The following is a 13345-nucleotide window of genomic DNA, read 5'->3' as shown; positions in this document are numbered from 1 at the left end:
GGGTTGTGGGGCAAAACCCACGCAAACATGGGGAGAATGTGCAAACTCCAGGCAGACAGTGACCCAGAGCCGGGACCGAACCTGGGACCTCGGCGACGTGGGGCAACAGGTCTAACCCACTGTGCCACTGTGCTGCCCTCATCTAAATAGGGCTGGTTTAGCATAGTGGGCTAAAGAGCTGGCTTTTAAAGCAGACCAAGGCAGGCCAACGCGGGTTCAATTCCCGTACCAGCCTCTCCGAACAGGTGGCAGAATGAGGCGACTAGGGGCTTTTCACAGTAACGTCATTTGAAGCCTACTTGTGACAATATGTGATTTATTATTAAATGCTTCTTAAACGTTGTGCTAGTTCCGGCCTCTACCTCCCTTTCAGGCAATGACTTCCCGATTCCTACCACTTTTTTTTGAGATGATGGAACCCTTTTCAAATTAATTAGCAACCTTGGACCCCACCCCATAAATATTACAAAATTCTATAATTTGAAGCACAGTACATAAAGGTTGGTTTAATAATGCTTTAACAAAAGCAGGTATTTACATAAGTCAATTTACTTTTTAAAAGAACTTTCAAAAATTCTTTGATGGTATAGGGATGCCACTGTCAAGGCCCACATTACTTGTCCTTGAACTGAGTTACTTGCTAGGCCACATTTCAGAGGGCAGTTAAGAGTTAACCACATTACTGTGGGACTGGAGTCACATGTAGGCCGGACCATGTAAGGATGGCCAATCACCTTCCCTAAAGGACATTACTGAACCAGATGGGTTTTTATGACAATCAATGAAAGCCTCGTAATCACCATGCCTGTTTCCAGCTTTCACTTCCAGATTTATTGATTGAATTTCACCATGGGTTCAAATCCCACCACATGCTGTGAACCAAATGTCTCCAGAACATTAGTCCGGGCCTCTGGATGACTAAAATAAAAAGCAAAATACTGCGCATGCTGGAAATCTGAAATAAAACAGAAAATGCTGGACCGACTTAGCAAGTCTGGGTGCCTCATCTAGTGACATTGCCGCTATGCCATCTCCCAAAGATATGTCCAGATGTAATGATCTTCCCCTCTCAGTGCTCCTCCACATATGTTCCCCTCTGAGGTGGAACAGCCAAGCCCACTTCAATGCACAATTGGCGATTGCACACAGCTCCCGTCTCTCATTTTGGAACAAGTGAACCTCCAGTTGTCCCATCTCACCCACTCGCCAGGACCGCCCTGCTCAATAAGTATGTTCACATTAATTCACCAAGTCTTTACCATCTGTAAACTCCAGTTTCAGGAGCACTTCTCTATGCACATGCAGACCAGTAGCATTCTAAATGACTGCACTCGGCTTTTGAGACTCTGGATGTCATTTTAACCTACTCCGCCTCACGGAAAAGCAACAGATTTGGGCACAATCAGTGGCGGACTGGTCAGGGTGTCAGCTTGCCCGATGGCAAGTGGGCCCCTGATGAAGTGGGCCCCCTATATCAAATAAAAATGCAATAAAGAAACAAACACAGACAACTGTTTTAGTAATAAAAAGGAATAAGAAAAAAAAGAGAACAGGACACAAATAAGCAGCGCATGAAAAGGAACGAAGCAGGGGAGGTAGTGGAAGGATGTGGAATAGGGGGGCCCGGGTCGGGCATAATTAAGGAAATTCCATGTTTTCAGAAAGAGTGTGTGAATTTAAAGATAAAGTTACAATTCGTGATTTGAGATGGTCGGCAACTTCAAAGGATATCAAGCAGTAGTCTTGGTTCAGCCGGTACATCGGTCCGGGGCCCGGAGAGCCAAGAAGGGCCTGTGAATCTCTGAAGGGCCCTTAAAAATTATAATTAATTAGATAAATAAATCTCCAACTTCTTTCCTGAGATTTGTACTCTAACATAATAAAATATAATTGTTTTTAAAAAGAGCAATACCAAATAAAAATGCAATAAAGAAACAAACAAATAATCACTCAGTGTATGAAGGAACGAAGCAGTGTTAAACGGATGTGAAAAGGAGTGGGGGGGGGGGGGGGGGGGGGGGGGGGGGGGCTGGTTCACCCGGGTCGGACATAGTTGGAAATCCACGTCTTCAGCAAGAGTGTGTGAATTTAAAGATAAAGTTACAGTTCGTGATTTGAGATGGTCGGCAACTTGAAAGGATATCAAGCAGTACATAGGGTTGTGAGGTCACCGAAAAGGAGAAGCGGTACCTTTGACCGTGAATCATGAGGTCAAAGATATTGAAGTGATAAGCCATGATCGGTAAACTCAAAGGGTTGCAACTTGTAACACTACACTGGTATCAAACTGGACATGTTAACTTTGGTCGTGGGACCATTCTTAATGTCTTACTATAGTCGGACCAAACTTCTAAGTTTCAACAGTTGTCTCAGTTGCTTGCTGGTGTGAACACTGGACAGTGGATTGTCTCCTCTTCAGAAGCTGCATAGGCCACAGGAGTATTGACTAATGAACATAGCCTATTGAAGTGTAAGTAAGTTATTTTATATTTTTTATCAAGTAGGGGTTTATCTGGCGTTCCTTCAAGTTATTCTTGCAATCATCAATATTCATTTTTCCCAATGTGCGCTATTTTTATTAAGTTTTTATTTCAGGAATATTACCCCTACCAGCATGGAAAAGAAAAAGCATATATCTGGGTCACTAAAACGCAAAGTACAAAAAGAAGCAGAAAGGAAGGAATCAGCCAAGCGATGCAGGCCTATTACAGTGTTTATAATACCACAAGCACAATCCACATCAATATCCAGTTCTGCAACAAATAATCAAGAAGCAAGAAACAATGCTCATGGTGATGATGCAATGACACACGAGTTACAAGAACAGAGAAGAGCTACTTTGAATGTAGAGCCAAATACAAGTGCATCCATTACTAACCAACCCAGGCCCAATATTTCTTCTGGCTTCCTTGTTCCGGTATCTGTACTGCCTGTAGTTGCAACATCTGAACACATAGCTTCAACTAGTGACAGGGAATCAGATATTCCTTCAAGCATAAATGACTTGGTTTCTGAAGCATATCCTGTAAATGAACCTACGCAAGAAAATGAAAGATCAATTACTGGAATCTTCCAATATCCATCACGAGCAAAGCTAAAACAATTTTTTGCTGAACATCCACTTCAGCCACTTGATGATCTGCCATTTGATGCTCGTTTGTATGAGAGGAAAATTATGAATGACTCAGTCCCAAGAAAATGGCTAACATATAACAAAGAAAATAGATGCTTATATTGTTCATACTGCTTAGCCTTTGAGTTTCCCAACACTTGTAATCCATCACCCTTTGTACGTGGCTTTAGTGACTACAGGCGTATTAGCCAGAGCTTGACTTGACATGAATCGACAACAACACATGTCAGAAATGCTCAGCAATATATCAGTGTGGTTAATGATGGCACCTTAGATAATTTTTTTGCAGCATCACTAATTAAAAGGAAAGAAGAAGTATTGAAGCAGAGAAGTATTGTCATGAGGATTATAGACATCATAAAGATGTCAGACAAGCAAGCACTTCCTTTTCGAGGTCACATAAATGAATCGGCCTACACTCTAGATAATGAGGTTCTGAATCATGGCAATTTTTTAGCTACAGTGCAGTTGATGGCAAAATATGAGCCCATTATGGCAGCTCACGTTTCTGCAGTGCAAAACAAGTCTAAACAAAGAATCAAACGATTAGAGCAACAAGGAAAGGCTCAAAGTAAAGGTCGTGGTGGACTTGTTACATACCTGAGTAAAACAACTATAAACATGTTAATCAAAATTATGAAGAATATGATACAAGAAAGAATTAGTCATGAAGTTTCTCAAGCAAAATATTATTCTATTCAGGTTGATTCAACACAAGATAATTCATCCATCGATCAGTTTAGCATTATTATTCGGTATGTGCTTAAAGGTATTATCTGTGAGCGACTACTTTCAGTTGTGCCAAGTAATGATGGTACAGGACAGGGACTTTTTGATCTATTGATTGAAACATCACAGCATCTTAAAATTGACCCCCAAAAATGTTTATCTGATAGCACAGATGGCGCTGCAAGCTACCATGGCCAGTATAATGGTTTACAAAGTAAAATTGCTGATGTGGCTGATCAACATGTTCATATATGGTGCTATGCCCATGTCTTGAATTTGGTGATAACTGAAACAACAAAATGTTGTGTGCCTGCAGTTTCTTTTTTCAATTTGCTCTAGAATATAGCAACTTTTGTGAAAGCATCATACAAGAGAATGGCTGTATGGATAGGAGTTGTTGGAAAACATCTAGGACAAGAAAAAATGAAATGATTAAAGCTAATTGGTGAGACCAGATGGTCAGGAAAATCCAATGCAGCAACAACTATATTTGGACGTTTTGATGATGCCGCTGCCAGTACTTTTGTAAATCTATTGACATGCTTATCAATGATACAAGATTCAAAACAGTTTGATGCAAAAACAAAACATGAAGCAAATGTTTTACTTGAAAGTCTTCTAAAGTTTGAAACCATATTGACAGCATTTACTTACTTGTATATATTTGAAACTACAACCCCGTTATCAAGTTATCTACAGACAAGTGGTTTAGATATGTTTACTGCATGGAGTTTGGTAGATTCAGCTACAACAAAGTTGAAGGAACAGACAAGAACATTTGATAACGTTCACAGCAAGGCTTTGGAATTTGTAAATGAATGTAATGACAGGATTTCACAGATGAATATCGATGAAAATCAAACATTGGACATTGATGCGTTGGAAAGAGCATTGCCAGTTAAGAGGCAGAGGAAGAAGAAAAGAATGGCAGATGAGCTTATTGATGATGAAAGAAATTCCTCAGATTCTCTAGCTGATTTTCGAGTAAATGTGTTTAACCTAATAATGGATCGCATTGTCCAGTCACTAGAATCACGCTTTGTACAACACAAACAGTTGTATAAAGATTTGTCCTGCTTGGACCCAGCAAAGTTTAAAACTATTGCAGAGAAGGGCCTTGAAGATGAAGCATTGGAAGGTATTATTAAGCTGTTTCCACAAATCAGCAAAGATCAAGTAATATTGGAATTGTTTTCTTTTGCTTCAAACTTTGATGTATTAAAGCTATTGCTTAATGATGGTGAGAATATGGATTCCAGTTGCAACAATTGTAAAATTTGCAGCACTTGCCCATCGTGTGTACTAAAAATTCTGGCATCCAACAGACTTCATGACAAGGCATAAGATAACCTTTATGAACTTTATAAAGTCATCTGCACACTATCAGTTACTCAAGTCCAATGTGAGAGGACATTTTCAAAGCTAAAGATCATAAAGACAAGGTTAAGAAATTCACTGTCTGAGGAGAATTTGGAATCATACATGTTGCTATCCATTGAAAAGGAATTGTTAGATGAAGTGGATTCAGAAGCAATTATTGGCAGATTCGCACAATCATATAGCGAACACAAACGATTGCTCTTAATATAGTGGACTGCATGCAATGCTCTATTGTGCTTTTGAACTATCTGTTAATGTGTAAATTGTGCTGTAAACTATTTAAAAATATCAACCAATTACTTAAAATTTAAAAAAATAAATCAAAAATTCAATTATAACATTCTGTATTTACATTTGGTATCTACTGCCAGTAATATGTACAGTCCATGTACACTGTAATTACTAAGAAATACACATTTTTTTCCACAAAAATTTTAATTGTACCCTTTTTTCCATATGTATTTTTTGAAAATTTTATTTATTCATTATGAAAATTAAATGATAGCATTGTAGTTGTGGGTGGGCCCCCTTTGTCTCCTGGCAACCAATATTTTTAGACCCAGTCCGCCACTGGGCACAATGCTTAACCCACTCCACTGAAGTGAATTGAGAATAATACCTGCTGGGGATGGGGGAAGGGAAGGCTGTGTTAATACAGTTTTCTATCCAATTCTAAGTGAATTCCCTCTGTCTGAGTTCAGTTAAAACTCCTTTCTGTTACCAGCACATCAATTTTGCACCAGTCACCCAACCCCCACCCCAAATTGAAAAAGCACTCCACTAGTTAGAGCACAAAGGAAGAAGGCAACTCGATGTTTGGCAACTTACAAATCTGAACATAAGGAGTAGGAGTAGACCATTCAGCCCATCTAGCTCACTACTCCATTCAATGAAACCATGGCTGATCTCCTACTTCCATCCCTGCATCCCTTGATGTTTTTAATGTGTAGAAATCTATCGATCTCAGTATGAATATCCTGAGCCTCCGCATCGCTCAGGACTGGGCCCATCAGCAGCAAACCCAGGAAAGGAAAGGCCTGGAGGTGATTGGAGGTGCGGCCCCTTGGAATATCTTGAAATTCACTAACCTGCACTTTGAACTTACCAGCCTTTGAACAGTGGCTCGGTGGACCACACAGAGGGGCTTTGCGGGCATCCAGTTGGACGAACCGGTCTTACGCACCTGCCAAGGGAAGGCAGGGGCTCTCAGTTCAACGTCATGTCCATAAGTGGCACCATACATGGACTGGCGAGTCAGCACGCTTTATCTGCTAATCATTGGAGTGGGGTTTGAACCCCTCACCCTAGGACTTAGAGACTCAAAATGCTTGTTTATTTTTATAAATTTAGAGTACCTAATTCATTTTTCTAATTAAGGGGCAATTTAGCGTGGCCAATCCACCTACCCTGCACATCTTTGGGTTGTGGGGGTGAAACCCACGCAGACACGGGGAGAATGTGCAAACTCCACACAGACAGTGACCGGGAGCCGGAATCGAACCGGAATCGGCACAGTGAGGCAGCTGTGCTAACCACTGCGCCACTTTGTTTAAATAATCTCACTCTCATATTGGAGCTTTCATGCCCTCACAGCTGATTAACTACTTTTGAATGGTGGTCACTGGTAATGTGGGAAACTGGCAGCCAATTGATGCATTGCAAGGTCTCAAGGAAAGGGACTGTGGAACTACACTGTATTCATTCAGCGAGGATTGGGAGATAGATACATGGAGGCGATACCTCCAGCTGCCAAGCTTCCAACAGCAATTCTCTCCCTCTTACACCTCCTTTAAGACTTTCCTTTATATCTGTTTGACCCAAAGTTTGGTCACCTTTCCTAAAGTCTCCTTCTGAGGTCCTGAGGTGAATTGTGTCTGATAAGGGCGGCACATGGCACAGTGGTTAGCATTGGGAATACGGCGCTAAGGAGACGGGTTCGAATCCCGGCCCTGGGTTATTGTCCATGTGGATTTCGCACATTCTTATTTTTTTTTAAATTTAGAGTACGCAATTATTTTTTCCAATTAAGGGGCAATTTAGCGTGGCCAATCCACCTAGCCTGCACATCTTTTGGGTTGTGGGGGTGAAACCCACGCAGATACAGGGAGAATGTGCAAACTCCTCACGGGCAGTGACCCAGAGCCAGGATTCGAACCCGGGTCCTCAGCGCCGTAGGCAGCAATGCTAACCACTGTGCCACCATGCTGCCCTTTTTGCCCATTCTCCCCATGTCTGCGTGGATTTCACCCCCACAACCCAAAGATGTGCAGGTTAGGTGGATTGACCACACAAAATTGCCCCTGACTGGGAAAGAAAATAATAATTGGGTATTCTAAATTTAAAAAAAACAATTGTGTCTGATAGCACCAGAGTGACGGGCCTTGGGGCTTTGTTATTACGTTAAAGGTGCTATATAAATGGAAGTTGTCCTTTTGGCAGTCAGAATGTGTGACTTTGGTGAATAGGGTTGCCTCAGCCAAACTGCTCGAGATTCCTGCCAGCTCCTGACCCCTTAAGCTGCTCATAAGTGTGGATTCCCAGTGTCGGTTAATGCATATCCCATTAGGGTGCACTTTTAAGTTGTCCTGTTTTCACTGGTGACTTCAACTCATTCGATAAAACGCGCAATTGAAAAGCTTTCTATTCTTGAATCTACATTGATCTGGGGACAAAACAGAATGTAAACTGTAATCAGAAGAGAATTGCTTCGCTAAATGGACTCCCAGACATTGCAATTAAAACAACCAAACAAAGTTATCAAAATATATATTTATTTTGCCTGCTTGACTCAGCTTTTTTCCCCCAAACTATACCTATTGGCACGGTAAGTCTGTCAGGTGTAGGAAAGGGGCAACAACTTCCAATAATGTTGTCAATCGATGGAAAAGGCCAACACTTGCAAAATATCCAGCAGTTTCTAAAGGCCACAGGTCACCCGAATCCAAAGCAGATCAAGCATTCAACCCGGAGAGGCGACATATTGTGATCACATCTAATTATCAAGGTCTCACGTGTGATCGGTGCATATCAGATAATTGTGGGCACGTTGCTGCAATTCTAGTCACCCATTGAAATTAACAAACGGACAGGGGTCAGAGATGGGTCCAATATGCGAATTGCAAGGCCTGCCAGTTCACTCCCTCACCCATATTCACCTTCTCTTTTATTCATTCTCAAGAAGACACAATGGGGGCGATTCTCCCAAACGGAGCCCAAGTGTTTGCGCCTTCGTGAACTCCGTCGTGTTTCACGAGGGCACGAAACAGACACGGGGACGACCGATTCTGGCTCCCACAGGGGGCCAGCATGGCGCTGGAGCGGTTCACGCCGCTCCAGCCTCCCTTCCCAGGCACCAAATGGGCGCCGCGCCAACCTGCGCATGCACGGGGGACTTCTTCAGCGTGCCAGCCCTGACTCAACATGGTTCAGGGGCCGGCCGCGCAGCCGGCCAGACCCCATCGGCACCACGCCAACCGCGCCGGCGCAAATGGCACTGATTCTCCGCACTTCGGAGAACCATGCGCCGGCGTTGTGGCGCAGTTGCGGCGACTCTCTGGCCCTGCGCGGGGCTCGGAGAATCGCCCCCAATGGCTCAGTGATTAACACTGTCACCTCACAGCACCAGGGACCTGGGTTCAATTCCATCCTCAGCTGACTGTTTGCACCTTCTCCCCGTGTCTGCGTGGGGTTTCCTCCAGGTGCTCCGGATTTTGCCCACAGTCCGAAGATATGCGCTACGTGGATTGGCCATGCTAAACAAATTGCCTCGCGGTGTCCATGAATGTGGAGGTTAGGTGGGGTTTCAGGGATAGAGCAGGGGAGTGGGTTGGGTGGGGTGCTCTTTCTGAGGGTCAGTGTGGAGTCGATGGGGTGAATGGCCTCAATCTTCCCTGCAGGGATTCTATAGATTCTAAGAAGATGCAGGAATCGCTCACAAGGCTGGTGTTTACCGCTGTTCCCAGTTACCTGAGAAATGAGCACTAATCATGTTCTTATCCAATTCCCTTTTAAATTATAACATATAAAATAGTCAGAGGGTTAGATAGGGTGGACAGTGAGAGTCTTTTTCCTCGGATGGTGATGACCAACACGAGGGGACATAGCTTTAAATTGAGGGGTGGTAGATATAGGACAGATGTCAGAGGCAGTTTCTTTACTCAGAGAGTAGTAGGGGTGTGGAACGCCCTGCCTGCAACAGTAGTAGACTCGCCAAATTTAAGGGCATTTAAGTGGTCACTGGATAGACATATGGATGAAAATGGAATAGTGTAGGTCAGATAGGCTTCAGATGGTTTCACGGGTCGGCGCAACATCGAGGGCCGAAGGGCCCGTACTGCGCTGTAATGTTCTATGTTCTATGTTATGTTAATTTTGGTCTCAACAGCCACTTCTAATTCTGTTTCCAATTAATAAGCAATTTAGCTTGGCCAGTCCACCTAACCTGTGCATCTTTTTGGGTTGTGGGGTGAGACCCACGATAATCTTCACTGATCCCTTGCCATGAATCCAATGTAATTTCCATAAATCAGTGGCTCTCAAAATGGGATCCCCCTGGGGAGAATGTGTAACCCCACGGACCCCCCCCCCGGATCCCCTAGGCGGTCCACAAGGAGAATATGCAAAATCCACAAGGTCAGTGACCCAGGGCCAGGATCGAACTTTGGGTCTTCGGTGCCATGAGGCAGCAGTGCTAACCACTGTGTCGCCATGCCGCCCCTTAATAGCCACTTCAGCTTCATGCAGAAACCCTGTCAGTGAATAACATGTCTTCTAATCTTCTAATGATCCTTTGTTCTCTTAGTGATGTTCTGAGTAAGATCTGCCAAATAGCAGGAACACTCAGATTAGTTTTGCAGATCTTTATCAGATTAATTATTTACGATAATCTTCACTGATCCCTTGCCATGAATCCAATGTCATTTCCATAAATCAGTGGCTCTCAAAATGGGATCACCCTGGGGAGAATGTGTAACCCCACGGACCCCCCCCGGATCCCCTAGGCGGTCCACAAGCTGTTTCAAAGAGCCCATTACAGACACGCAGCAGCAGGGCCAAGGCCTGACGAAGGAACAAGACTGAAAATGAAATGAAAATCACTTATTGTCACAAGTAGGCTTCAAATGAAGTTACTGTGAAAAGCCCCTAGTCGCCACATTCCGGCGCCTGTTCGGGGAGGCTGGTAAGGGACTTGAACCATGCTGCTGGCCTGCCTTGGTCTGCTTTCAAAGCCAGCTATTTAGCCCTGTGCTAAACCAACCCCTACTGAACTCTCAGGACTGAAATCTCATCCCTACCACTCATGTGATGCCAGACAACCAGACTAGCTCCTAGGTGATAAGCACAAACAACAACAAGGTCTGTGTTACTGTTACAACGTGCGAAAGCCAGATCGGATTTTCAACACTTGGGAAGTTGTAATCAAAGTAGAGAAACTGGCTGAATGGGGAGTCCAACATGAGACTGAAACTCTCCAGCTCAGAACCAGGGGTGGGATTCTCCGACCCCCCGCCGGGTCGGAGAATCGCCGGGAGCCAGTGTCAATCCCGCCCCCGCCGTGTCCCGAAGTCTCCGGCACCGGAGATTCAGTGGAGGCAGGAATCGCGCCGCACTGGTCGGCGGGACCCCCCCCCCCCCCCCCCCCCCCCTCCTCCCCCCCCCCCGGCGATTCTCCAGCCCGTGATGGGCCGAAGTCCCACTGCTGTCATGCTGGTCCCGCCGGCGTGGATCAAACCACCTACCTTACCGGCAGGACCAGGCGGCGCAAGCGGGCTCTGGGGTCCTGGGGGGGGGGGGGGGGGGCGCGGGGTGATCTGACCCCGGGGGGTGCCCCCACGGTGGCCTGGCCCGTGATCGGGGCCCACCGATCGGCCGGCGGGCCTGTGCCGTGGAGGCACTCTTTTCCTTCCGCCTTCGCCATAGTCTTCACCATGGCGGAGGCGGAAGTGACCCCCTCCCCTGCGCATGCGCGGGGATGACGTCAGCAGCTGCTGAAGCTCCGGCACATGCGCGGACTTCCGCCGGCCGGCAAAGCCCCTCAATGTTAGGGCTTGGCCGCTAAAGGTTCACGCCACTCCATCACGCCGGGAACCCCCACCTGCCGGGTAGGGGAGAATCCCGGCCCAGATATCACCTCATTGGTGTCTCGGCACAAGCAGCACCATTCTTCCCATTGATTATTTTTTAAAATAAATTTAGAGTACCCAATTCATTTTTTCCAATTAAGGGGCAATTTAGCATGGCCAATCCACCTAACCTGCACATTTTGGGTTGTGGGGGTGAAACTCACGCAGATATGGGGAGAATGTGCAAACTCCACACAGACAGTAACACAGGGCTGGTATTCGTACCCGGGTCCTCAGCGCCGCAGTCCCAGTGCTAACCACTGCGCCACATACCACCCAACCAGTGCCAATCTTATGTGGAGTGAAAATTGCCTGGAAAAGCCTACATTGACTCTGAAGCAAACTAGAGTGAGACTCGGGGTTGCCAACTCTGACAGTACGGAATCCCGGAGGATGGGCAATGAATCTTAGTCTAGATGACAAAGTCAGATCCCTTTAATTAATAAAAAATGTTCCATCACATGACCACCGCCCCACCCCTACACTCCCGCCATTGGTCAGTGGCATAGCCATTGTCATGGTTCCCCACCTTCCTGTGGCCAATTGGAAAGCTGGCAGTCTCCTCATTACCCGATTGGACGATTCTGGACTGTCAGTCAAACTGTTTTTTCTTCCCTGCCTCACTGTTTCCAATACTTTGAGCTCTAATAAATCATGCCTCCAATGATTTATCCTGAGTTTACGAAGAGTATTGCTCTGGAGATGAATCTTTAATTCTTGGAGGCTATAGTGCAAATCTGGAGGAATGGCAGCGCTTCAGGCAATTCTCATCAGAAGAATAAATCTTTGGGAAGCGTTGAATACCATTAGAATGTGTTACAACGCTGTGAAAAGATTCGGGATGTTTCATTATGTTAAAGGTACTATATAAATACAAGTTGTTGGGCAGCACGGTGGCGCAGTGGTTAGCATTGCTGCCTGATGGCACAGACGTCCCAGGTTCGATGCCGGCTCTGGGTCACTGTCTGTGTGGAGTTTGCACATTCTCCCCGTGTTTGCGTGGATTTCACCCCCACAACCCAAAGATGTGCAGGGTGGGTGGATTGACCACGCTAAATTGCCCCTTAATTGGAAAAAAATAATTGGGTACTCTAAATTTAAAAAATAAATAAATACAAGTTGTTGTTGTAGGTGGACGATTGCACGCACAGCAAACCTTTGGCTGGTGTTGATACCAGGCGAGGTTTGCAGCAACTTTACATAAAGAACGTTCCTACCTGGAGAATGTGAATGGGCAGTGACAAGCTCTGCAAAAATAATAGGTTCAGAAGCCTTCAATTATCACACCCTGCCAAGAAGCAGCTCAAAGCACGGGTTTCTCCCAGCTCTCTGTGTCAGCAACATAATCTCAACGAGCAAAAGATTAACGGACGTGCTGTTAAAACATTGTTTACACTCCAGTCAGAGTTGATTATAAACCATCTCAGCAACTCTCCCAAGGTCAATTCGGCGCAGGAAAACCAATTTTATTTACATTGCAGCCAGCATTTGTTAAAATCTGGCCTGGAACTCGTTTTTTGCTGGCCGTGCTCAGTCTGTGGGACAGGAGTGCAGATGCTTTGTACGCATTTTCCTGAAGTCCCCGAACAGGCGCCGGAATGTGGCGACTAGGGGCTTTTCACAGTAACTTCATTGAAGCCTACTTGTGACAATAAGCGATTTTCATTTTTTGTCATTTCAAATCCCTCTATCCCACTCAAACTCGATGCATTAACACATCCTGTTAAAATAGGAGGGAGACGAGCTGCCTTCATCAACAGTTGCAGTCCATGTGGTGTAGGTACACCCACAGTGCTGTTAGGGAGGGAATTCCAGTATTTTGACCCAGCGACAGTGAAGGAACGGTGATATACTTCCAGATCAGGATGGTGACTGGCTTGGAGGGCAACTTGTAGGTGGTAGTGTTCCAATGTGTCTGCCGCCCTTGACCTTCTAGGTGGTAGAGATTACCGGTTACCTCAGTGGGTGACACACTGAGTCA

General features: G+C 45.2%; 1 protein-coding gene across 1 annotated transcript in view; it reads right to left on the bottom strand.

Moving 5' to 3' along the window:
- Positions 1-13345, bottom strand: part of rassf3 (Ras association domain family member 3) — a 161404-nt gene that overhangs the window by 116164 nt on the left and 31895 nt on the right. The window contains exon 3 of the mRNA XM_038780803.1: positions 6348-6425. Coding sequence (XP_038636731.1) covers positions 6348-6425 — 78 coding nt within the window. The remainder of the gene's footprint in view (positions 1-6347; positions 6426-13345) is intronic.

This window comes from Scyliorhinus canicula, chromosome 20 (assembly GCF_902713615.1).
Source record: "Scyliorhinus canicula chromosome 20, sScyCan1.1, whole genome shotgun sequence".
Taxonomy (NCBI): domain Eukaryota; kingdom Metazoa; phylum Chordata; class Chondrichthyes; order Carcharhiniformes; family Scyliorhinidae; genus Scyliorhinus; species Scyliorhinus canicula.
This window is presented reverse-complemented; position numbering and strand designations above follow the sequence as displayed.